This window comes from Pygoscelis adeliae, unplaced genomic scaffold, assembly GCF_000699105.1.
Source record: "Pygoscelis adeliae isolate BGI_AS28 unplaced genomic scaffold, ASM69910v1 Scaffold489, whole genome shotgun sequence".
NCBI classification, from domain to species: Eukaryota; Metazoa; Chordata; class Aves; order Sphenisciformes; family Spheniscidae; genus Pygoscelis; species Pygoscelis adeliae.
In genome coordinates this window covers 41,293-68,781 of record NW_008825571.1, presented here as the reverse complement: position 1 = coordinate 68,781, position 27,489 = coordinate 41,293, and the positions used below count along the sequence as shown (strand labels likewise).

Here is a 27,489-nt window from a genome sequence, read left to right as displayed (position 1 = left end):
ACCATAACCTCCTTCTGTTCAGCTGCTCATGGTTTACAGATTAGTTTATTTGCAGAGATGAACAGTTTAAGACAGCCAGTACGAGGTGCGAATTTGTGCTGAATTTGCCCATCTGTCCTCCCTCCCCTTCCCCTTGCATCACTTTGAATTTGCCTAGGTTTAAATTTTGTAATATATTTATTATCTCATAATTTATTTCATTTTGACAAGAAAATAAATAAAAGAGCTGTTTGCTCAACTCAAAACTTTTTTTTTAAATTATCTATTTGTTTATTTAATCAGCTTGAATTGTGGAATTGGTTCTTATGTAGATATCCCAAACTGTGCTCTGAATCTTTCTCAGAGTGGGGATTGTACAGGCAGTAGCTGCCCGATAGACAAATGGGCAGCTGACAGCATCAAGGCACCCCACCAGTAGCTCTGTTGTCTGGCAGATTGCCTTAGAGAGTCAGGCTTGATGAATCAGTCCTTCTGCCGATGCTGGGAGGGTGGGGGACGCCTGTGTCTCGTCTCCAGAAGGCTGCTGCAGAATGAGAAAGATACACAGCAGTGATCGCTGAGCCTCCCCGCATGTTGTACTGCAGAGTTGGAATGGCAGTGTCCACGTGAACTTGAATCTTGCTAATTTGAGTATGTAGAGGCAGAATTTCAGCTTGGTTACGCTGGGACAAGGATGGGTCACTAGCCTGGTGCCTGCTCTTCTCTCTGCTGTGTGCAGAGGTTCATGGCCTGGGAATGCCATGGGGAGGAATTTGACAGCACTGCCAAGATTGGGCAATGGGAGAGGGGAGGAGAAATGAAGGTAATTGGCTTGAAACCATCCTGTCTCTCTGTGCCTCTTCCCCTTCCCTAAAAGGGAGCCAGATGTTCACATTAGCTGAGCAGGCAATAGAGCCAAGAGGATCCCTGCTTCTCTCCTCCACCCCTTGATCCTCGTGGCCTTCTCTGGTTGCTGTTTCAGTCAATGACGTGACAGTGCCTTGCTCTCTGAGCAGGCGGAAGGAGGAACAGCCATCATGGAAGGAGTCTCCTTCAGAACCTGGCTCCTCCCGTCCAGGGCCTTGTAGCGCCTGGGGTGGCTGCTGTCACAGGGTGCTGGCTGAGCAGAGGGCAGTGACAGCCCCATCTTCTCTGGGTAGTGTCAGACAAACCTCCTGCACCCTCAGTGGCACTAGCGATGCTGCAATCTCTCTGCTAGAAAAACAGTGCAGAAGTACCTCTGATAGATGCTTGGCTCTTGTACGATTTGCTTAGGAAGATGAGCCACATCGAAGACACAAGGCTATATGTATGGCTAGTAGTTTAAATTCTATTTTCCTTCTCCGGGGACACTAACGCCTTTTATGAGGTGAAGGGCTGTTTGCAAGGGGAAGCATAAAATAAACACTGGGAGCAGGATTCACGCCTGTGAATAGTGTTAACAAAAGCATGAGGGACTGCAACAGTCCCATTTCAGGGCTCAGTACTGCACCTTTGCACAACACCAGGTTGGAGTGGGATGAAGAGGTGGCGAGACCTTGTGCTATACAGACTCTGCCTAATGGAAGCATATGAGGTTTTAGCTGGTTGTTTTTTTTCCCCCACTAAAACATAATATTGTTGTTTGTTTCACCTTTTCTCTTTGTTTTCCCCATCCAGGCTCTCTCATGGTAGATAATTATATTGGCTGTGGTTTAATTAGCTAATTATGCCAGAGCTGGAGTATTTTTCAGAGTAAATCCTTTTATTTAGTTGTTCTTAAGCAGCTTCCATTTGGGTTTTCTCCTAGAATTTTCTTTGTATTTCATTGTGTGGTAGCACAGGTGTTTGTAACTGGTTTCATTGGGGTTTATGAACATGCTGATTATCCAAGTGGAGTGAAAGGAATAGCACTTTGGAGGGCAGAGGTGGCATATTCCTGGGAGTTACACACTGACATAAAACTTCCTGCAAAATTTAGTTGATATTTTGACTTTAAAGTAGGAAATAATAATAATAATGGTATAGCTTTACTCCAGAAAAAGTGATTTTAACCTTCAGATTAACACCTTTAAAGGACACATTTTATGTAGGAAGTATAAGGCTTTTTGAATTTGGCCTTTGCATCTCCAAACAACAAAAAAATTCCCTTTTCCTTAGCAGACTTAGTTTGTAAGTATATAAATCTTGCTCTTGTTGCTAGCTGTACCGTAGGCAAAGCTTTCGGTGCTCACTGAGGTGCTGAACTAGAGGTTACAGGTGAATGGAATCAAAGCTGTCTGGTCTTTCTTGGAAAACCCAAAGAAGACAAAGAGTAGCACAGAGAAGCAGCCAAGCAGAGCTGTTTTTTGGCCTGCTTAGCACACATAGTGGTAAGGTTTATGTTGCTGCAACGTGGAATTGTAACGTGTGTTTTTTCCAGCGGTGCCTAACTGGCAAAGTCCTACAACTTCCTGTCCAAATCCATATAACCTTGTAGTGGCGATGGCCGATCACACTTCTCCATTCCTTGCTATTTCATTGCTGTCCATTTAGAGTTACTAGCTGTTGTTCAACTAGCAATCAAAGGCAGTATTGAGCAAAGTCCTAGTAAGACTTTTTGCTGTCTCACTGCTTTCACTGTGTGTATGTGGGATTGTGCTATAGACAATTTTCTTCTTTCTTCTTTCTTGGCCCCCCTTGGATGTGGCTAGTCACAGTAACAAGGCCAGGGCTTTGACTAAATATTTGGGAACCTGCATTTACTATGAACTTACGATCGCACTCTACCTCAAAGTGGCCAAGCTGTGACCTTACAGCTGCATGGTGCTGAGATGTTTCCAGCTTTGTTAGTCATGGGGACCCACCTCCTTACAGTTTGCTGGTCCCCATACCTCCCCAGTTAAGACTGGACTAACACGCTTGCTGAGCTTCCTAAGTTAGTGAAACTGTATACATCTGCACTAGGTTAAAACCTGCTTTCTACCCCTCTTTAAGTGACTCCAGTCCAGAAACTTTCCATGTTTTTAGGGTAGCAAAGTGAGTCCAGGAAAAGCCATAGAAACAGAGTCCTTCTTCCTACTTAGAGAGAGTCCCTCAGGACACGATCTGCAAGTGTTTTCCTGGCTTCTGTCATTTTCATCTCTTCTGCTTAACCTTGGATAAGCTTGATGACAGGGAGGCATATACTCCAAAGAGCTGCAGGCTGCATTTCAAATCAGGTCACATTTACTAGTTCCCAAACAAGAGATGTTATCTTGGGGAAATTTTGAAGCTAGTGCCTCAGTTTACCCAAAGCAAACCTTAATCTGCCATATAATGGGACAGAACCACAAAGTAATTGATTGCTCCTTACATTGAACAATGAGCAGATTTAAAAACTAATTAAAAGAAAAAAAAAGATCCACACTAGTTGGTCTCACAGTCATTGCAGCAGCGTGCAACATCTGTCTAGCACACCCTCCAACCACCTGCCTCTGCAACGGTTATGAAGAAGCAAACCATATATCAACTCAGTTTTATTTTCTAGCCCTGTTTAAAGTGGAACAAACCCTGGAATATCTGTCCCATGGGAAATTCCAATATTGCAACATCTGTTTCTGTCAAGAATCGGGCTGAAAATTCTCCATAACTGTTGTTTTGTTTGCTTATGGAAAGAAAACTTTAGAAGTATTTCATTTGGAAACATGGAAATGTTGCTATCAGTCTTTTTGTGGATGTTACAGCTTTGGGAGTGACAGCCCCATCCCCACCATACATCATGCCACTTGGGGAGTTATTCTCCTGCTGGAGGAAAAGCTCACTAAATTCATCATATTCACTTTTCTCTCTCTCCACTCACCACAGCGGTCTTCCTTCCCCACATATTGTCCCTGCTTTCAGCCCCTGCAGTGGCGAAGGGATGGTTGGGGTGTACAAGGAGAAGGGGCGGCTGACTGTGGGGGAGTGGGAAAAGAGCAGAAAACTTGCTAGAGGAGCAGAGCAATGGCTGGAAGCACAACACCCCTCACAGGTGCCAGGGAGAGGAAGAGCATTGTGGCTCCCCACAGCTATAGCTTTCATTCTAATTTTCCTGACAGGAGACAAGAAAAAACTGGATCTAGCAGAAACCCTTATTTCAACAATAAAAATGTGTTTCATTTGAGGTATCCGACCAGCTTTGCCATCAGAATACCAAGGTTTTCCTAGATGCACCTACTGTTAGTGCCTGTAAGAGCTTTGAACACGTGGTCCTAGAGACATCATCTAATGCAAAATACTTGTGCACTTTACACAGGCTCGCTCAGGGAGGGGATGATTGGGCGTGAGTAATGAATCCCTCTGCCAGACAGAAACCAAACGGCTCTGCCTTATGCAGCCGCAGCTGCAGGAGCCGAAAACCTCTGGATGAAGTTTGTGTCCTGGGAGCCATCACATTTTTCAGTCATTCTCCGACACTAGCAATAGATACCACACTTGTCCCATCCCAGCTGCACCCTCCCCATTAAGGTTTGCACTTAGGTGAAACAATAAGCCCCTCTTACACTTTTAGATGTTTTGCTCAATTCTGAGTGCATGATGCTTTCTCTTTTTCCTTGCAGTGACGGTACAACTTACCAGGTGACACATATTGCTGTTTATCTGCAGTGCTGTCTCTTACACATTGTTTTAATGACAGTTCAAAAAGGCAGAGAGCTGCACAACATTTAGCTAAAGGCAGGGGAATGAAGATGGAACATACAATATGAAAAGGGTGACATGTGAACACATAAAAAGGTACATGAAGGCAGAGGGATCAATTTGGGGGAAAAAAAATTCTTTATCTTTCCTCCCCTTTTCCATTCCCAAATATAAATTACATGTAACTTTGCTTAATGCAATCTTTATTTCTTTTCATTTTGTTCCCCTATGGATTTTTGTACAAATCAAGAGCTGAGTAGAGCTAAGTCATAACAGACCACTTGTCAGGACTGGATCCTCTTTTTCCACTTGTGATTTAATCCATGACCAGACTGAGATTTCTTCAGTTTTATTTTCTATTCAGAATTATCACGCTGGAGGTTTTGTGAGACTTTTTGTTAACTACTGTAATTATGAGAGCTATGACTTTTGATTTTTCTGTGCAGAGATTTTTTTGTTTAAATGTTTCTGCTAGATAAATCATTTGGGACTGTGTTTTATGATTTGGCTGCCTGTTTATCCTTATGCTCTCTCTTCTCACCTCACTATTTTGAGATACCTTTTATGGTAACCATTATTTTACTGAGCACAGGTAGATGAATACATACTTAGGACACAGTTTCATCAGTATTATGGTTTAACCCGGCAGGCAGCTAAACACCACACAGCCATTCGTTCACTCCCCTCCGCCCCTCAGTGGGATGGAGGAAAGAATCGGGGGGGGAGGGAAGTAAACATCGTGGGCCTAGATAAGGACAGTTTAATAGGACAGAAAAGGAAGGGAAAATAATAATAACAATAATGATAAAAGAATATACAAAATAAGCGATGCACAATGCAATTGCTCACCACCCGTCAACTGATGCCCAGAGTTCCTGAGCAGCGGTTGCCACCCCCGGGCCAGCTCCCCCCAGTTTATATACTGAGCATGACATCATATGGTATGGAATATTCCTTTGGCCAGTTTGGGTCAGCTGTCCTGGCTGTGCCCCCTCCCAGCTTCTCGCTGGCAGGGCATGAGAAGCTGAGAAGTCCTTGACTAGTGTAAGCACTGCTTAGCAACAACTAAAACATCGGTGTGTTATCAACATTATTCTCATCCTAAATCCAAACCACAGCACTGTACCAGCTAGTAGGAAGAAAATTAACTCTATCCCAGCCGAAACCAGGACAGTCAGTCAACATAGGATGTTCCTGATACAGTATCTATCATATACGTAACGGCAACTACACTTGAGATAGATACTCACAGGTGGAAGCAACCTGCCATGAGGACTCAGAGATATGAAATCCAATATTGTTTCCAAGGATGGGTTAACCCACTCGATTCTCTACAAATTCAGTATTTTCTCTACTCCAGCACAGGGGTAACATGAGGTGCTTTCTTTTGGTGTAGAGCAGGCCAGGAATGGAAGCAGAGCAGCCTTTTCTGTGGGTTCCAGTCCTATTTTGCATCCTCAGAAGCTATGGAAAATTCACTGCTGTTCAGTCAGATTTGGACAAGCACCAAAACTTTGCAGAGACTAACTATGCAAAGAAATATTCAAGCTTTTCTTAATTAGGCCATTGCTAATTCTAAATATCTATAGGTAGAACAACTCAGAAAATTGTAGATCTTTTTCCCCCAAAATGAAAAGTGAAATTACACAACGTGTAAGAAAAATATGTAGGAAATAATATTCTATTTCATTAAAATTTTAAAGGTTTCCACTGAAAAAACAAGCAGTAAAAAAGAGCTTCCTAAGTTCTGCTTTTGAAAATGGATAGCTGAAAAGGCTAATTTTTTTTTTCTTGAACCTGTGAACACTCTTATTAAAAATAAAAGATGCAAATAAAACTACTTCATTTTAATATTTTTTTTTAATAAACCTGAGAAAAGCTTATGAGAACTACAGGAGACTTTTCTGTTATGAGTCCAGAAAAGCTCTGTTAAACTTCAAAGCAGAACTTTATGGTGTGTAGCTGAGAGTTCCTACAGTTAGCAGTTTGGCAATCTCACATGCCTTCTGTTTTGTTTACAAAAAAGTTGAGTGTATTTGACAACCTACACAAACAGGCTGCCTGGCTCCCCAGGAGAGGTTTCCATACCACCTAGCTCCAGCATCTAGTTTAGACAGTGATTGCAGAGGCAGCTCAAGGAGGGTTGCCCTTCCTCCTCTCGCCAGCTCCAGCGTGCAGTCAGAGTGGAGTGACAGCTGCTCTCCCTTTCCCTAGGGCTGACATCTCAGATGGACCCATGAGCTGGACTCACCACAGCCCCAGGCAGCAGGGCTGGCCCCCCATCTTGCCAGGATGGGGGCAAGACTCTCTCTCTGTAGCGGTAAATTTTGAGCTCTGGCCAACCAAGAAGGTGGAGCTTTTAGTGGCTGAGCCATTTGTAGACGATGAACTAGCCTAAATATAGTCCAGCTGTCTCTGATACATGTATTTGTTCTACAGAGCTATCAGAAATAAAAACTTTTGGTGGATAAAATCAGCAGATATATCTCCAAATGACGTGACTGATACACTACTCCCACAGGCAGTCCTTTTGAAGGTTGGTTCGTGATGTTATTATACAGCTGCCTTTGGGATAAGTTGTGTGCTTCAGAATGCACTTCCCAGCACAACTGCAAATGAAATGACTGCTGCAGATGCAGATACTGTGGACAATAATTCATGTCTGCCTGTCTGACATTGTCTTCCTGCAAAGTGAACAACAGTGAACAGAGTATAGAAAGTGATGATAACCAGCCTTAAATTACTTCTCTGATTTCTCCTATTGGTGATCTGGTTTCCCCCCTCTTGTGTTACATGCACATATTTATCTGAAAACTATAGCCTGACTTGTGAAGAAACTCCTAGAAAGCTGGCAATGTTTTTGTTGGCTTGGAAGGATTTATGGATTTATCTGTTCCAGGGATGTTCCATCATTCTCAGATGCTGAAGGTTTGAGTGAGTTATGGCCCTGAGGAGAGTGAAATGCAACTATTAATCATTGGCAGCAATGGGATATCCTCCATGGGCATCATGTGCCATTGTCAGTAGATCACAGAACTGCTGTTGACCTTGAATGGAGAAAAGTAAAGGATAGAGGTCGTCTTTATTTCATCTACACAACAGAAGTTTTGAAAATGGCTTGTCATGAAAGGATTAAAGATCTGCACAAAACCCTTGGGCTGAATGATACTGGTTTCCCCCACAGACTTTCTGATGATCAAAGTGATAGTAGAAGCATCTTAGAACAGAGTAATACTGTAGAAACGGTAACTAAAATGCTAAGCTGAAAAGACACTGGTTTTACATTCTTCTGTGTTCATGTGGCCCTGTGACCTTCAGAAAAAGCTTCTAAATGTTTGGGGGTTTTGTCTAAGTCTCTTTTAACAGTGATAATAACACACAGAAGTACCTCACAGTCTCAAGCATGTTTCAAGTGGAAGTGGCTGGATACAAAACAAATGAGCTATCTCTGGACACTCCAGAGCTGGTTTTAAATACCTGGGACTACCACCTTCTTCCTTTTACACATGAAATGTCATAGTCTTCCTTTTTCCATGGTGTCTTTGCATCCCCTTCAATTTCTACCAGCTGTCCTAAGTCTTTTCCCATAAATAAACTCTGGATACTTGTCTTCATGTTCATCATGGCCTTGGGCAGATTGCCTGTGGCCACCTGGGCTTTCTCAAGCCTATCCCTCAACCATTTTATGAGGAGTCATTGACTATTGAGCCAGTCATCTTGTCCAATAACAGACCATCCATCACCCATGACATTATTCTTTATATTCCAAATCTCCGCAACCCCTGCCTTCCTCCCCCAAGTATAGAAGCTCTTACCATCCTCTGACTTTTCCAAAAGCAAAAGTCACAACTTAAATAATTCACAACACCTTTAAATAGGCTGACTTTGTCTCCATCCTGCCTCAGTTTGTTGTTTGCTTATTGGTTTGTCTTTATATGCAGATGTGTAAACCACTCTTTATATTTCTCACGCTGAAGTGAAGACCTGTACATTCAAATTGGAAATGAGCTGTGACATTTTAACCTTGTGGTATGAACCAGTAGGAGAAGGGAAGGTCACCAACTCCTCATCCCTTGAGAAATACTTAAGACCGTACGTCCAGTAAACCGCTGTGCTGGGGCTCAGTGGAAGAATCCCTGGATAAACTCCTCAGCCTATACTGGACTCTGCTGTCCAGAAGGTCAGACTAGATGATCATGACTACCTGTACTGCTCTTAACATTTGGGAACCAGCCCCCCTATAAAGGCAAGAATGTAAAAGCAGTCAAACTGTCAATCAAAGTCTTCTGGTAAAGTCAGCAGGTTCAATAAAACTGGACACCTCTGTGTACACTAATGCTACAATTGTATGTATTAAGATTTCAACAGCCTTAACTTTTGTGAGTGTGAATAGTCATTACTTTAACTGGCAGTCATGTCACAGCAGTAGTACGCTGAATGGATCTTCTTAGGCTGTATCAGAAATAAGCATTACATGGCCTTGTCTTCCTTGAGAACTAAGAAGAGCCTTTTTAACTGACATGGTAGAAGACTTTCAGTCAAGCTTTCAGTCAGTGCTTGTCTCCAAATACCAACCCTCCCCTTACAGAACTGAAAATAAAGCTGATGGAAACAACAGTTACTGATCATTTCAGAGACTCCTGGTCTAGAACTCTGGTAGGAAAGATCCTACCAAACCTTAAGCAATGTCCACAGGTGCAGAAAGCACATGGTAGGGTCAAAGTCTCTCTACCATTGTTTATTCCCTGGGTAAGCTATTAAGCTATGATCCATTAAGTATTTCCTACCCTGTTCCTCTGGAATCATTTCAATGGATTTTATCTCAGCAAGATCCAGCTTACAAGAAACATTTGTACTTGTGAATAAACTGAGAAGAGGGTATTATGATACTTTGCACTGGGCTGCAACTGAGAGGGAAAAATAAGAAAATGTATACTTCTTTCTTGCTTGACCGTAGGGATGCTCTTTGCTAGCCAGTCCCTTGGACAGTTGCGTCCAAGGATATTTTGAGCACTGCAGACACATCTCTGCCTTTCAGCCTGCCTTCTCTGCTGCTAGTCATTGTGGAAGAGGTTTGGTCTAGATCTGTCTTTTTGGGTGTATTGTTGTCTGGGTTGGTTAGTGGTCACCGGAGTCATTCATCAGTGTCTTCCTCTTTGCTGCTTCTGCTGGTGCTATTGATATGCCTGTGTCAAGGTCTCAAGTACCACAATGCCAGCAGGGCTGCAGTTGAGAGATTGCAGTATCAGGTTTCTCTTAAGAAATAATCACAGACTCAATCAAATGGAGCAGGTTTGGCCAGGTTTAGTGAGCACAAGCACAGCCTTAAAACACTTCTGCCAATACTCACTGAAGGAACAATTAAGGCATAGCGTGTTGGTGTCTGGGTGAACAGTCTCAGTACCATATGGTTCCCTAGGACCACTGTGCTCAACCCCATGACTCTACTCTGATTTAAACCACGATGAAACCACCAGCTGATGCATTTTCATTTTTGCTGTATCATCTTTTATGGCCATACTGTCCCATATACTTCCAATTCACCTTTTTCTGAGTCATCCTGCATCCATGGTAAATTTTTCTTCCTCCCATCCATAAAAGTGTGCACTCCTGACACCAGCCATCATCAAATTTGCAATTTCTGCTTAGGTAAGGTGTTTGTGTTACAGTTAGGTTTCCTAGTTAGGTCTGCTTTTGTCATGTCTTAGTAAACTTTCGTGTGAGCAACTGCAGTAGCCGTTGCTCTACCAAGCCTTAAATCTATTTTAGCCAATGCACAGAAACATCGGAGGAGACAACTCCACCTGTATAGGATTCTCTTATAGCCAAGAATAGAGCCAGGTGTTCCTTCAACTCAGAGTAGCTGTCTCTTGAATTTTATAAAGGGTTTCCTTTAGAGATTATTTTAGTTAGATACTTCTGGATATTGGTTAAAGCATTCCAAAGTCCTCAAAGTATTTGCCTAAAACTGTAGTGAATTCCTGTGAAATAATGACCCTTTGCTTTCATCACATGTGTCTCTCTGAAGATGTTTATAGGCTCTTCAGAGAGACAGTCCTTGTAATCTGAGAAGATTGCTTTGGGATAAAATATCATGCTAACATCTTCTCTCTCAAACTCAGAGCAGCATAGAAATTTATAACTTAGAAAATCTGTCTTTTCACATGATTACAGGTTGTTCTCTTCAGAGACAAAAAATTGTGGCATAATGTCACCAAATACTCCAGAATTTTAATTTCATTCTTATGGGGAATGAGTCTAGACAAATCTAGGATGATGAACACAGAAAGGAGGATAACTTTTGTATATTTGTTTTTGCATCTTATGCAACTAGTCTCTGGCAGTACAGCAGATCCAAGTTTGCTGAGCAATACGTAAAAGGGCAGTTGTAATGGGAGTGGGCTTTTCTCCCTCGAGGAATCGTTAGCATCTTGGATAGCAGTAGACAGAAAAATGCTGAACATGAGCAGTTTGAGAAAGAAAAAGAGATGTTATCTCCTAAATCCTTCATTGGGGAATGTGTGATAAGTGAACCATACAGATACACTCCTACAAGATAACCCTTTTTTTAGGTTGCACCATATGTTCAGGAGCAGCAATCACATTTGTCTTCGTGCTGGAGGGAGGGTGGAGTGATTCATTCCAGATCAAGGTAAAAAAAAAAATAAATCCACAGAGCAGTGGTTCCAGAAATATGTCTATGAATGTTCTGGGACACTTCAGAGGATAAAGAGGCCAGTATCTGCAGACAAACCCAGAGTGCACATGAGAAAACAAGACCTAGGTGAAACCTGTGGCAGGCCACCGTGTATTTACACTATGGAGTGAGAAATTACACTGGTGGTTACAAAAACATTTCCGTCTATTCACCTTTTCTATGGCACTGCAAAAAGTTGCCAGCATGGTTATTAAAAAGCAACTAATTTTCTGAAACACAGTTATGAAATTTAGTCATGACAGAATAAATTCTTTTCTACTGCTGATGTGTTAAAACCAATTAAGCATTCTTCAATATTTCATTGAAATTTAATCACTGTGAGTCAGAGTTATACCTTCATTAGGTGCATAGCCACATGAATTTAGGACAAGACTATCTTTGGCTTGTGGCTTATAGTCAGGCTAATGTGGAAGAGGGAAACACACGTATTGTGGGGAATGATTTGGCTCTGTCTGTAGTTTCTGTTGGCTGAGATAAGTTAATTTTAATCTGCCCACGAGGCACATTAGATAGTAACTTCTCCAAGTTATGTAAAAGGCAGCAGCTCATAGAAGTTTTCTGCAGTGCCACAGCTATCTCCACTTCATCACTGAATGTAGCACTTTCAATCACCAAATAATGATTTATGACAGTGTCACAGTAGGGCCAATATTTCCCAAGTCAGGTCTAGGAAAAAGATTCACACTGAACGTGGGGGGATAGTACAAATAGACACCTGAAAAGCCAACGTGCACATGGCCAGGAAAGGACTACACCCTAAATGTCTCTTCTGAAAGCAATCCTGAATCTTAAAGTGGATAAAAAGCCCTTGAGGTGCTTGGACACAGGATTTTTCTTACTTTATGATCTACTGGGGAAGGCATAAGGAATGAAACAGGGGTGTGTTCTGCTTGAGAAGTCTCCAGGGACTGTGGAAACAAAGGCAGCTCCAAAGCAGACTTTAAGGACAAAAGACAGCTCTTGTTAGACCATTCCCATTTTGCTTCTTTTGCTACATCTTTTGGGGGAAGTGTGGGCATTCCTCTTACAGGGTACAGGCCACATCGTCACCTCTTGTTTAGTCAGCGTTGTTGTTCATCAGGTTTGCAGCTTCATTTCTTCTGCTGGTGACTCCCTCCTTCTGTCATTTTGGTGACGCAGAAAAATAAGGAAGGAAATTAAACTTTAAAAAAAAAAAACACCAAAACCCTTCTCTCCAAAGCTGGCTGACTTCCCCAGCAAGAAAGTAGGAAAGGCCATCTCATCAGTCAAGATGCTCAAGCCTAGCCCTCATTCTCTCCTCAAGCAAAGAGACAGATACTGTGCCTTGCTGAAGTCCTGCCACAGACTGACGGTAGTGCCTACCTAAATTCCACACGTCATGTGGACAGCACTGTCTTGGTGCAACCTAGAAATGGGACTCAATCATCATTTAGAGAAGGGAACTTGGAGCCCAGCAGCTGTGTAATAAGTGGTGCAGAGACAAGTTTAGGACTCCTCCCAAGCCAGCCCGCTGCAGAGAAGCCAAAACCAGCAGTTCTGCTAGTGGAGCACAGCTTTGCAGGACTTCCTAAGGGAGTAAAGTTCTGGTCTACTTCATCCCCTTGCTCATACACTCTGACCTGCACTCCAATACTTCTGGGGTGATCATTTATTGAGAAAAGAAGGGAAAATGCTTTACTGAGGGCAACAGATTTTGTTCTTTCTTGACTGCAGATGTAAGGAACTCTCCCAGCCCATATAGTGGTTAAGGAGGGACATGCTTAAGTTTCCTCTGAAGGATTACATTGGCTATTAGAAATGTTGAGTTGAATGCCCTTATTGATAATACTCATGATAAATATATTTATGGGAAAACAGAGTCATAGAACTAACATACCCTAGAATGCAGTGCTGGCTGCGCTCTCCAAGAAGCCTGGAATCTTATATTTCTATGTAATGATTTTTTTAGAGTATTTATTTTACCCTCCTTTCTAGGAATGATAGAGCCTGGCTTTTAATCCTTAGACTTTTTGGAGGGGTCACACTGAGGTTTTGATGCTGCTTGATGTTACGAATCAATGTTCAGGTCATCTTTTTTGCTCCTAAATATCAATGAACATTTGGCAAATTTCTACTACTGCTTATTTTGACAGGATGAGGACAGCATTCCCTTGTCTGACAGTAGAGGTGACAAATGATTCTGTATTCTCCAAGCAGGCAAAAATTGTGGGTTTAGTATCATTGTGTATTTGATTTGCATTTTATTCCATGGTCTCTTTTTTTAGCTCTCAGGGTCATTTTTGCATGTCCTACTTATTATGCTATCTGGAGTTACAGCAGGAAAGCTCAGATAAGATTTTACAGAGTGAAGAAGAGAGAGTTTTGCAGGCATTACACTTGAAACTCTGCAGAGCAGAGCAATCTGCCAGTCTCTTCCTTCATTACTCACTGCTTTGAAAGTTTTTCAAGCAAAGATAAAGAAAAATCCATTCTTTCATTTCACTTTCAGGGTGCTCTTACACATATGATTCCACAGTATTTATAAAATTTTTCAATGAAATTCTTCACAAGCTCTTTTCCATTATCTGTAATGACCTTATATGGATGCCTATAACATGTAGAAGCATTTGTTCTACTGGTGGACAATGAAATATCCATTACAACAAAAACCTTCAGGTCTGATGACTAAGAATTAATCATGATAAAGAAGTAATAAGTCTAGCAGATCTGGATGTAGCTATATCAACAGACTGATGGCATACCTAGCATTTATCGTAGCTGGTTTTCATGTGAAAGCTTATTAACTTGCTGATCAGCTGCTCATTGTCTGAGTCTCTTTGATCCTAAAACCATATTCAGCAAAAATGCATAACTTAAGCTGTAAGTGGGTAAATCTCAGGACCCAGGTAAAATGTTAATCAATCAGAGAAGTTGAAACATGAGAAGAAATTCTAGTCTCTTCTTAATGTTACACCATCAAACCTAAACAGATCAGTTGTGGTACTCTGAAATTAAAGGGAGACACCAGATTTGAGCAGTCTTATATTTTTAAACTCATTTAATAGGTAACCTTGCTTAAAAGTAGGATTTAATTCCTTTCCAAGTACTTCCAAACCTTCTGTGTATTTTCCATGAATGAGAAATAACATGAAGAGGGCCAAATACATATTTGCAAAGTATATGGCTAGTACCTGGAAGAAGAAAATCCAATAAACACTGCTCATGCTTTCCTCTTTGCAATGGGTTCACTATTGGGATGCACAGCCTGGGATTCTGCACTTACATTCAGTTTTTGGGTCATGCCATTAGCTTATCAGATGACTAATGTCAGCTTCCTTCAGTTTTCTGGGTCTCATTTGTAACATGTAAGGAACTAGCAGACTACTTTTTAGTACACGTTGTTCATGTACTAGAATTCTGTGACACTTGCCCAAGATCCTTTAGCAGAGAAACATTTCTAGGCAATAATATCATGCTACTTTTGGAATTTATCATTGACATCTCCTTTCCTTCCTCCTGGGGTCATTATAAATTAAAACTTGTTTTCTTACTGGATGGATTTTACTTTCCTTTTCAGTAACGTATTTATCACTCTTCACACATTATGGTTTCAGTCCAGGCTCAGCTTTGAAAGAAGCAGGGTGTCTCTGGTTGCTGAGAAATGCTTTTATCTAATTTTGGTATCACAAACTGAAAAGATGTAACTGTGTTCTGGCCTTTTGTAGAGCATTCTGAAATTCAACTTCTCCATGTCTTTCTAACCTATCTAGTCTTCTAGCCTTCCTTTTCCTTTGCTTTATATCCAATACCCAGAAAGTGGCAAAATGTCAAACCTCTGTCTTAGGAAATGCCTTTATTACATATCTATGTATCCCCCCCCCCCCCCCCCCCCTTATTTTCCCTCCCTAGAAGACAATGCTTTTGACCATTAGTGATTTTTGCACCCTGTGTTCTCATTCTGCAATTGAAAAAAACACTTCTTTCCCCAATGTTATTGCAAAAGTCACCCTGAATCATCCTTGTTCTCTTTACCTTGTGCATTGTTGTGCATGTTTCACAGAGATTTTTGTTGCAAAATATTTTCTCCCTCTTCTAACTCAGAAACTAAAAGCTTGATGACTGATACTAGAAGTTTGTTATTCAAAATTTCCCTTATTGTTTTTCAGTAAGTTTTCTTAGTTTACAAGAGGCAAACAATTCTACTGTATCCATCTTAGATAGCAAAAGGTATTTCCAGTGTTTGCTGAGAGGCCAGAGGGTTGGGTCCTCAATCTTACATTTTTTTCTGCTTTCTTTTCAACCTTCTCATGATGGTAAAAATCTCTCCAAATAAACACCTTTTCATGTTTCTAAATCATGGCTGTGTTCTTCTCTGAATATAGGTATACTTTGTCTGTATCTTTAGTGAGTTGATATTTCTTTAGCTTATTTTAGGAGAATTGGCAAATGCAGTTCTCCCTTCCTCTCCACTGTAAATTAAACTCATTTTTTCAACTTCGTGAGAGAGACGCTTGAGATTCTGGTAGATAACCATTCCTGATCTCTCAAGACTAACTACAACAAATTCAATCACTGAGGTGGGGGAACACCTACGTGATATGTGACTAAACTTATTAATAATGCATAAATTTTGTCTTAAACTGACGTTGAAACACTTTTTTATACAGACTAATATATCAGTGTATACACAGTTTCTGTGGGTAGTGAGACCTCTGATTCACTGGATAAGACTCTTTCTTTTGGTTGGAATAGTTAGAATAGTCCTGTCAGCTGTTAGCTGGAACCACTCTTCTCCCACCAGTGTACAAAGATTTTGTGACAAAAGAGCCTGAAACAGCATGCTGGAGTTTGCTTTGACCGGTCAATTACAAAACATGGGCAAACATAACTTCAAGCAGTGCCTGGAGTTTTTGTCATTCCAGCACAACCTTCCAGAGATAAAATTAGCCTGTGTGATAGGACAGAGAGTTTCTGCAGGACATATGAGTTGCAACCTAGCATAAGTGCTCTGTGTAGTAAGCATGAACGAAATTGCTAGTAAGTCACTGAAGATCCTCCTCTTCACCTCAGCTCACACGAGCTCTTTCAGAAAAAGGGGATGGGCAGCTGTCAACCACTATAGGATCCCAGTCAGCTCTCTTTGATCCTATCATTATAATTTGCACAGATTTCACTGCCTAGAAATAAGTGGAAAGCCCCACTTGTAACTCTCAAGAAAGGACAGCATACAGCTGAATCTCACAGCTGTGCTCTGCCAGGAAAATAGCAGAATCCCTTTTGCAAATTAATTTCCTCTGAGCTCCTAAATGTACTCATTACTTCTAATGTTGCTTCTCTACTGGGAACCTCTGTTGTTATGGTAGGATGACTTTTCTGGTGTAACTGTCCAACTCTGCATAAAAGAGTTCAAAATTACTTGAGTCAGAGGGAAAAAGCATAACACCAGCCAAGTGGATGAGCCATTTGCCTATAAAAACCTGGGAAAAGTGTCCCAGGTCCCACACTATGCTTGATGACTTGAACACACCTTTCGTGGATAACTTTTACCTCTTCCCATCTTTAGAAATGGGGTAGTTGTAACATGTTGTTGCAACTATCAGTAGAATAACTTACTGTCTTTAAATATTTTTTGATTAATCTCAAAATTACAGTCTGGCTTTTTGAAACATTGTTGTGAATTATGATAGTTTTCTAACTCTACATTAACATGATACAGAGTGAATTTATTAGTATGGCTATGCATTGTTTCCATAAATACTTCAGCTTCACATTTACTAACAGAAATATCATGTGGGCTTTGAATTACTCTGCTAATGAGCTTAAATATGTTTTAGCTGGATTTGAATTAGTGTGAGGATTTTTTTTCTGAGGCAGCTAGTATCTCAGATGTATTGAGGTGAAAGGTGTTCTGTGTGTAGCTGAATAGCTTGGGTGTGACTGGATTTACTTCTTGTGCTGTCAAATGTTCCTAGGGTATGTCTGCATTCCCTTTAAAGATAAAATTCAATGATCAGGGCAGTAAGTGCCTGCTGCTGTCATGTCCACGTGAAAAAAACGATAGCATAGATCAGGGAGCTTGAAAGTCTAATTTTGTGTTGCCATACAAACATTAACCAAAAAGAGGTTGCCCCTGTGCAGTAGCTTGCACCTGGACAGTTGAACTGAGCACCTTCATTGACCAGGGCATTACGGGATGGTTCTGGTGGTCTTCGTTCATCCAGAAGTGCCTCACCAGTTCTGCCTGCCTGCCTGAGGCTCCCTATTGTTTGCAAGAATCTGGTTGGGAATAATAGAGAGAGGAGTATTTCCTCTTAGAGCAATGGCTAATGGAGGGGAGCAGAATAGCTTGTACCAAGGTTCCCCTTTCTCAGCTTTGTGCAGTAATGTCCCCTAGAAGCCTACACCTTTTTCTGTCACCTGCTGAATGACTTCAGTGCATTCCCAGGGGACACCGTTCAGCAGCCTCACCAGAAATTTATATTCTCTGCGCTAGCAGTTTAATGTTTGGTTGGTTTTTTTTTTCCTTTCCCCTGTAGCACAGGGGATATATTCATTTTCAGTATCTCCCTGGCTCACCATCTTGTGACAGACATATCAATTACTTTTGGCTCCATCTGCTCTTCCCCACCTCCCACCCCACTTTTCCAAATGATCAGAAAAGAGCATAAGCAAATTAGGAAATAATAATGAAACGATATGTACTGTGTTTCATTTGACAAGACAGATTCTCTGAAGGGCAGCTGGATGTGTGAGTGATGAGGAGACAAGATTCAGAAAAGCAGGAAGGGATTTGTGTTTAATAATAAATGTTCCATCTGAAGTCAAAATTATGACTGTATGTCATAAACCCCCCAAAAACTAATAAAATAAAAAATGCAGGAAATTATTCATGCTGGGTTGAGTTAGTGTTTACTGAACAAGTCTGGCTACCTCCTGGTATTATCTGACATTTCCTTATGTTGACATGACTGACAGAGGAATTAGGCCCTGTTGCTAATACTAACAACTATCTTTTTTCCCAGGACACCAGAAATACAACTGTCATTTTTTCGAGATGCAGGTCACAGTATGTCTCTGTCTTTCTCAGATTCTTAGATTAAAAACTCTTGAATCAGGCGCTATAAAGACTGTGAGATCTCACACAGTAATATACTTGGTATTTTGTATTTGTTTTTTGATTCCTGAGGCTTTAGGATGATCTGAAGATATATATTCAAGGGCTTTTTTGGAAATTTGAAGGATCAGAAATTAATCTCCATTGTTAGCTTACTTAATTTTTAATAACATTTTAGACTCTACTTTCATTCCATGACTGCAGAAACTGGGGCTCTCCCAGATAAAAGCACAGCAAAAAATGACAACAATATACACCATAAAACTTTCAAGGAAATTACAAAAGTTGGCAGCAGAGAAGAATGCCAACTGTGCAGTCCAAATTTGTCAATTACTTGCTCTTGCTCCCAGGCAATACATCACGTGTGACATTTTCACTGCAATTTAGATCCTTCTAGTCTGCCTTTGATCTTTTTTTGCCCTTTTCTCCAGCCTTCTTAATCTCTGTCCACCATCTGAACTCTTTCCACTGCCTTGATTCACTTCACTATCATTCTAATTGTCTTGTTTTTGCTGAAAGGTCTTCACCTATGTTTCATTGCACTCAACTATATATTGAGCTGTTTTTGTGATCTTGGTCCCCATTCAGTGGCCACCTGGACTTCCATCATTTGGATGGTAACCACGTGCCTGACAGTGCCCTGCCAATGGCTGCTTTGAACCTATCTTGAATTTCTATCATTTTCTGCTGCTCTGACACTGCCATACACAACCGATGTTCATTATCCTCTTTTCTTCTTACATCCTCTCTCCCGTCAACCTTCTCTTCCTTCTTCTTTCCTTACCTGGCCTCAATGAAAAACACCTCATTACTATCTCTGTCTGGTAAGAAGCAAGATCTGTGTGCCATTGAACTACATCCACCAGGCTTTAAAGGATACTTTATGTGGTCCTTCTTCAGGCAATGAATGCTCTCTTTTGATTACCCACTCTTTTTACGTTCTTTTTAGCCAGTCATTCTCCAATATGTCACCGTTGATACTTTCCCTCTCCCCTTTCTCTACCATCCTACTTTAATCCCACTGGGACTGAAGGTGGACACTCCACTTGAAAAGTAGGACTCTATCAGACCCTTTTACAATACTTTAAAGGAAGATTAGCTGGAATCATCATTTTTTCAGAATTACCTGTGAAACTGGAATGAAGGAAAAAACCCAAAGATTTTAAAACAGGGGAAAAAATTACTCATTAAATAAATGAACATTTTTGGCTTGAGATTTTCACTGAAAAATGAAAATTGGTCAGATTCCAGCATTAACCTTTTCTGGATCAATTTCTAGTTCTGAGACCAATCAGGATAGTATTTTGTGCTATGTGAATTCAACTTTGTGTAAGAGGAAGTTTAAGAATAGGAATGTACAGTGAGATTGATATTTTCACACTAAGGCATTACTATCCAGGAAAGTTAGTGTGCTAACTAACTGGAATATGATTTTACAGAACACTAGCTATTTCACCGTGGCACCCCTCTTCCTCTTCCTTTTTCCCTCTTCATTACAAACTATAGTGCCTAGCGACAATGTTTAGCACTACTGTTCAGCAGTTGCTTCATAATTAGTGTATAGGCTACAGCTGTGCCAGTAAATTAATGAGGGCCCAGAAATGCTCCCATGCACCAGAACCCCATCATATATACTGCTAATGTCTTGGTACAGTTCCTTGCGTGCTTTTTCCAGCATGGTTCAGGAGTTAATATTTCAAGGGCTGTTTTTGATACGCAGCTTTCTGAAGTCACTCTAGAAGAAAAGAGAATTTACCAGCAGAGACATGGACCATTTCTTGTGAGGTGTCTGCCCTGGGACACAGTATGTAGGCATAGAATCTTACAGGAAGAGTTTGGGTTGAGCAGCTTAAGCACAGAAAATTCACACCCAAGCAATTAGGCTTTTTTTTTTTCTTAGACACAAGCATTTAATAGATTAGCATGACTTTCCATTTTAAACTCCTAGCGTTCACGTAAAAAAGAGAAATCGTATTGCAATATAGTTAGTATATAGCCCTGGGTAATAAAAATAAATGACCATGAGAAAAGCAACATAGTCTATCAGGTCAGTATAAAACTGAGTCTTGGGAGTTGCAAGTGCCTTCCCAAAGGAATTGCCTTGACAGCTCCCTGCAAGTTCTGTGATTAAAGCAGTTTCAGGCTAAAACTAGATGGTATCATACCCCTCTTTCAATGGAGAAAAGGAACAGAATTGCCTAGCCAATTAACCTAATCTGTCTTTTCTCTAATTTGTCTGTTTTCCATAACCACAGTATTAACCAGCAGTTCACTCCTGCTAATCCCCAGTGCTACAAAGAAGAAAAGAACCCATTTGTATATTACAGTGTAATCATAATATCTACTAATTTCCTTCCATACACTGCAGGCCTCTTTTGAAAGGAGATTGCTGGCATTATCCCCATTTTATAAATGAGAAGACTTACAGTACAGCAAAATGATTTCTCAGGAACTGAGAGTTACTGATAAAGTAGAGCCTGATATCAGTGTAACTGATAAAGTAGAGAATAAAACTCAGGTCTCCTAAATTCTCAGCACAGTTCACTCTCTGCAAGCTTCAGTGCTCACTTGCATCTGGGACTACGAGTGAAGTTTGCAGCAAACCTTTTTCTCCTACATTGCTAAGTAATTTATTTTCTAATTTTCTTAATATCCCCACACACTGAATTGAGTAATTACAAAATTATTTGCTTTCTGTATGTTGTGTCTACAAGGACATAACAAGGACTTTTTAGCGGTGATGGTAGAAAATAAGGTTGATTTCAAAGAAGGGTGTTAGCACTATCCTTCCTTTTTTTAAAAAGGGTGTCATGGTCTCATTTTGGTGCTTTCACAAAATGAGATGTAAATCTCCATGGATTGAAGGGAATGTATTGTTTGCAAAAGTCCTGCAAACTTCCATCTCAGCTTCACAGCTCTTCACCACACATAAACTCTCAGAGGAGCCTCTGTCTATTGCTGTTCTATTTCAGATGCTTATGCCATGCCCCAATTCTGGCCATAGATCTCCTCCTCTTCCAATAAGCGATGCTATTGTGCTAAAGGGTGAGAGAAGAGGGCTTTTTTGTAAATTAAGAAGGTCAATTGTAAGACCCCTATGCTCATTTCATTCCTTAGAGGCAAGATTTTCAGAGGTGTCAGAACCGTGTTCTTATATGAATAGTTTTCCTTGGAGTACTTTGATCTTCAGATAGGATTCAGAAACTAGCTTAAGAATCAGGTAACAAAATCCTGGCACCAATGTGGAGGAGATTTGCCTGCTCCTCCTACCCCAAGGAAAATAAGCCAGAGGAGAAAGACAGAAATTACTGTGTCTTATGTGTCTGGACAGTGAAATTCCCATAAGGAGATTTTCAAAATTCTTGTTCTAGCTAGGACTACATTTACACTTACACTGTTAACATATTTGAGTATTCGTTTGCTTTCCCAGTCCTCACTGTTCCCAGCCTCCTTAAACTGTACACATTAAAACCTATCATAACCTATCGTTAGTTTAAAAATAAGCGTTTTGCTAGTTGATCTCCTCTTGCAGTTAGTCAACTGTTACTCTTTTTTTCCCTAAAGAAAGGTTAGTATCAGATTTAGATCTCTATTCCTCTTCTGTGATAAGAAGCATCTCTGCAAGATAACACTACCCTGAAGAGCAGGTGGACACTATCAGATTCCTTGCCTCAAGATACTGCTGCAATTAAGTATGTTTGCTATCTGAGGGCTAACAAGTGAGCAGTAGGATCTTCCGAGTTTCAAAAGCTAACAACTTTCAAAAGCTGTTTTTGATCTCCAGTGAACCAGGCTATAGATTCTTGCTACCTGGAACCAACTTTCTGTGTTAGCTGGTGAGTTGACTGAACAAAGCCTTGCAGGATCTCTGCCTAGACACAGTTTTAATGACCCCTTTTAGTTTTGTGGCAGCTCCTAGCTACCAAGTCCCAATGGCAGGGCACGGTGGTCCGTGATTAATGGTGCTAGACGTACAGAGCAGCCATGAAGAGACTCCCCCTGTTAAGCAGCAAAGCAAAGATTGAAGTGGCATCTTGCAGCTACCTGTGTTGGGGACAATCAAAGAGTCATCAATATCCCAGAGTGAAAATGTGTCTGCATCGATTTTAGGTGTGGGGAACGTTAAGAGATGTCATCCATCATAGTTGACTGGCAGTATGTTTGGGGAGGGTGGGCTAAAGCATGGACAAATGCCAAAATACTCTTACAATTTGGCAACTTCATGAAAACAAGATCATCTTCCCTGCAAGCTAGAAAACTGAGTCTGAGATTAATTACTTAACTCCTAGTACTCTTGAACTTGGTGCTATTCCTATGCTCAGCTGTTCTTTTACAATAATATTAATTTGAATATTTTACAATAACAGTTGAAGTTTATCTATGGAAACATCTGAAGTTCTTCATTTTAGATGTATATGGAGAGTTGATTGCTTTTTCCACAATTGGGATTGCAACTGTGATCTTTCATAAAGCTATTATTAGTCCTGATATTATCACAGCTGTAGCTTCCAGGACTGATTGAGTTTAGAAATTACTCAGTTCCTTTTAAGGGCTAAGAGGAGCTTTTATGGCACGTTTCAATACAGTTAACCTGGCCAAGCTTTAGGACTGGTTGTGGCCTCACTGCTGGACATTTAAAAATGGACTGGCTTTACATTTCATGCCACTATCACTACCTGCCAGTGCTTGAAATATTCCAGACAGTTACATTTCCTTGGAAGCTTGTATGTAATCGTATTTGAAGAAAACAAGCTGTAAATGATTGAAGTTATCAGTGTTCACTCCATATAAATTAGTATAGTGTGTTAGGCTGAAAGACTGTATTTCTATATGTGTAAAATATGTGCAAAGCTATATACTATATAAACCCAGTTGTTTGCTGCTCACTTGGGGAGAATATAGAGGTCTCTCTGTGTTTCATCAGTGCAAAGCAAAAGGAACCACTCTAACAGATGGTGCTATAGCTCTGTTTTTTGAGAGTTATGACCCAAGTCCAAGATCCAGTTTATAGGGCTGACTATTCGCTCTGCTAACAGTGCCACTTGTTTGTAATGAGGTTTCACAGTGAAATAATTTCTGAAGGACTTATGCACTGCAGAATTTTTTAAGCATGTGGCTGGGAGTGATGGTGGAAAGTGGAGTATAGCACTAGGTGATACGGAAGGAGATATGAAGCAATTGGTGAAACTGTTCAAGAGTTTGAAGATCATACGTTTGAAGATCAATAGTATTCTGTTATTCCATATATCATCCTTGGTGTGTGTGTATGAAATTCCTTGGACAATTTAACAGAGGGCAGGCATTGCCCCAGGTGCTGTGGCCAGTGGTGTGTTGTTCTCAGAGCCACAGGGAGAGGAGAACAATTAGAAATTACTTGAGACCAACCATTTCGACTATTAGAAACCACTTTAGCAACTGTATCTGGAGTTGCCCAGGAGGGCTGCTTTACAATCTCTCGGCTCATTCTGAACAGCTCATCAATGTCTGTGCAGAACATCTCCATTAGGATGATAAATGTGCCAAAAAATCACAAATATAACACTGGGTAAACCTGCCAGGTGATGTTTATATTCCAGGTGTCTCTCACTGATATTTCTTTTCCTTACAGAATTTTTTTGTGTGTTGGTTTGCTTTTTAAAAAGGAGCCGCATCCTTGCCTGTGGCCAGACTGAAGGTTGTGTAAGTGGTGTGAATGCATAAATGCAAAGATGATGGGAAGCTCATCTCTGCAGTGCCTTGATGTTGCTGCTTCTCTGTGCAGGCCTGTTCCCTCCCACTGCACAGAAGGGCCTCTGCAGAGCTGCAATTTATGCTAGCTGTGAAGATGATTTGAGGCTAAGAAAGCCTGACACTCTCACAAGGAGTATGCCTTTTTCCTCTGACCAGGCCTTACCGTCCCAATTACAGTCACACGAGCTTGCTGTGTGGTGTAAGTGCCTGTAGGACTCCCTTGTTGCTGGTGCTAATGATCTGCAGCTCTAAGTCAGAATGAGCTGGTTTCAGTTTCAGCTTTTTTCTCTCACTCAAGCCTGTTACGTGGAAGTAAAAAGAAATATGTATGGGATATCTCTTTTGTTTTATCCTTGGCTACCCACCAGGCACCGAATCTGGGATTCTCCACTGTATTCCACTAATGTGCTGCAATTTTCACCAGTCTGAAGTGGGGGTAGACCAAGTTCATTCCCATCTGCTAATTTTGAATGCTAGTGATGCTCTAATATTGCATGAGTTCAAATGACTGCTTAAGTTTTGTGGCAGCAAAGAATAATATCCATAAGTGACCGAACTTGGAGCTCAGCTTGGGCCTAGCTATTTGGTTTTTGAAAACGGATTTGTATTTGAGTAGAATTTTTTATTTTAAAGGAGCCTTCTTGTTTCCATCCCTTCATCTTCCTACGTCTCCTCACACTTCCACAGCCCATAATGCCAATGCCAGTATTTCGTTTCCACTCACACAGTGGAAGGTGGTTGCAGGGAGAAATTTCTGGCAAAGAAGATGATAGCTGCATTTCTAGGAGATATTTTCCACAGTGGGGAGTAGGAGGATGAGGAAAGTAGGTGGGGAAGTGCAGAAAGAGAGAGAAGTGGCTGCCTGCCTTGCATTCTCAGGAAATGAGAAAACTAAATGTAGCCCCTTGTCTTCACAAGGTAAGCAACCTGCTGATGTTTCACAGTAAACCATGAAGCGATGTGACAACTGCCAGGTTCAGAGTCAGCAAGTGCAAGGGTCATTTGCACACTCAGAAAGAACTGCTTTTTGTAGGCACATAGTTTTATTCTGAGTTATTTGTTCGGGTTTTAATATACGTAAGATTAGGACAGATGCAAGTGAGGAGAAAGAAACCCAGACTAGTTTGGTCTGCTTTTTCTTATTCCCTTTATTGCACATTTGAGAGATGGCCCTCAAAACTTGTGCGTTACTGAGTGCTGGGATGTTGGACCCACAGGAGCTGGGAAGCTTGAATGCTTGTTTAAATTTTATGGCTCTGACTCCTCTCTGTTGGTACCCAACACAGTAAACTCCACACTGTTCTTATGTCTGTTCTCCTCTCTTTTTCCTTAGTGTCAAGAGTAACCAATTTTTTTTTCTTTTTTTTTTCTTTTTTTTAAAGGATGATTCCAGCTACAAACAAAGCCTTTGTTGTAAACAACCTTGTTTCTGGAACAGGCTATGACCTCTGTGTCCTGGCAATGTGGGATGACACGGCCACAACCCTTACTGCCACCAATATTGTGGGATGCGCCCAGTTCTTCACCAAAGAAGACTACCCTCAGTGCGAATCGATGCACAGCCAGTTCCTGGGTGGGACCATGATTCTGATCATTGGAGGCATCATTGTGGCAACTCTGTTGGTATTCATTGTAATACTCATGGTCCGCTATAAGGTCTGCAACAATTCCCAGGAGAAGATGTCTAACGTCAGCAATGTCTACTCACAGACAAATGGAGCACAACCAGTTCAAAACGGAGTCTTGCCCCAAGTCAACCCCAAAGTGGTGGTGAGAAATGAACTTATGGAGTTTAACTGTCAGTCTGCACGGAGCAGCATCTCCTCTTCCTCCAGCTCTGCAAATAGCCATGACTGTGATGACTATAGCCTCCAAAGTGAACAGGGCACATTGTCCAGTAAGTGGAGGCCTCCTTCCAGGTCAAAACACAATATTGACCGGTTAATGGGAGCTTTTGCCTCCCTGGAACTGAAACGTCAAAAAAAGGAGGAGATGACAGACTCCAGAACTTCCCCGGTGGCCCGCCACTCGGACAAAGAGCCACTGCTGGGCCAGCCGGAGTCCAAATTTCGCAGCCTCCTCATGTTGCCTCTGGAGGGCAAAACTAAACGTAGCCATTCTTTTGACATGGGGGACTTCACCACATCTCAGTGTTGCACCTACCCAAAAAAGATAACAAACATTTGGACAAAGAGGAGCCTCTCGGTGAATGGCATGCTTTTGCAGTATGATGACACTGACCTAACAGGGGCAAAAGGGACTTTCGGGAGCTCAGAGTGGGTAATGGAAAGCACAGTGTAAATATCAGTGTCTACCCCCTCCTCTTCTCCCCTCATGTGTTATAAAGCGTGGTTTGCTGCAGGGCCATGCATTTGGAAAGAGAGGGGAGGAAACGTTTTCAGTTGTACTGGCCAAAAAGATAGGGAAACAAATAAGTAAAAAAGAGAAAGAGGGTCATGAAATGTGAATAGGCACGTGTGGCACCATTCTTGTCTGGCCCCAACTAAACCATGCGTGAATGTTTCAAGGAATTTGCTAGTTGTATTTAGCATTGCTTTCCAAAAGTTACCCAGACTGTTGGTGAACCATCACACAAGATTAAACAAGGAGGATAAAAAGGGGTTTAACAGCACAAATTTAATTTTACAGGGTTTCTTTTTTGTTTGTTTTTTTTTTAAAGGGCACCTCTTCCTTTTCTTTTACACACAGAAATACATTTCTGTGGGTATAAGACTGGTGCTAGGAAATATCTGGTTGTCATTGCAAGTGACTTTCTCAAAAGCGCGGGCAGGGCATCCACAGGGAGATATCAGAGCAAATTGTTCAGCATAATCTCATGGTGTTAACTGTGACATCTGGGAAAACAATACTTGTTGTTGAGTGGGCTTTTGATTTGGATTTAATGATTTCTGTTCTGTTTTGCCTTGTTACTTCTTTTGAGTTGTTTTTTTCCCACAGCAGAAAGTATATTTCCATGCATTTTTTTGGGTTTTTTTTTCAGTCTCATCAAATCCCCCGGATGAAAAGGATGATATGTACAAAGGTCAAATTTCTGATGTACTGCATAACCCACCTCCAATACCACCCCTTCATGTCCTAGGAAAAATTAAATCTAGGGGTTAATAAATTTTAAAAAAAATCATCCTCTTTCTTCCATCTTCTTCATAGTCTCTGCTTGTCAATGCTCAAGGCAGATTGCAGCAGCTCTTGATATCTGTAGGGGTGTTGCTATCAAAGATGGGAAAAATAGTAATCAAGATTCCCTATTAAAGGATAAAGAAAGGGAAAACAAAAGTAGCTCCCATGAACTCTCCACATTATGAATACCAATGGCTTCTGGCAAAGGTCACACTGACACTCCATTCAACTG

The 27,489-nt window shown here is 41.1% G+C and overlaps 1 protein-coding gene across 1 annotated transcript in view; it reads left to right on the top strand.

Annotated features, from left to right (window-relative positions):
- LRFN2 (leucine rich repeat and fibronectin type III domain containing 2) overlaps positions 1–26,420 on the top strand; it is a 40,310-nt gene extending 13,890 nt beyond the window's left edge. Inside the window, exon 2 of the mRNA XM_009332527.1 lies at positions 25,502–26,420. Within this exon, the coding sequence (XP_009330802.1) occupies positions 25,502–26,420 (919 nt within the window). The remainder of the gene's footprint in view (positions 1–25,501) is intronic.
- The last annotated feature ends 1,069 nt before the right edge of the window (positions 26,421–27,489 follow it).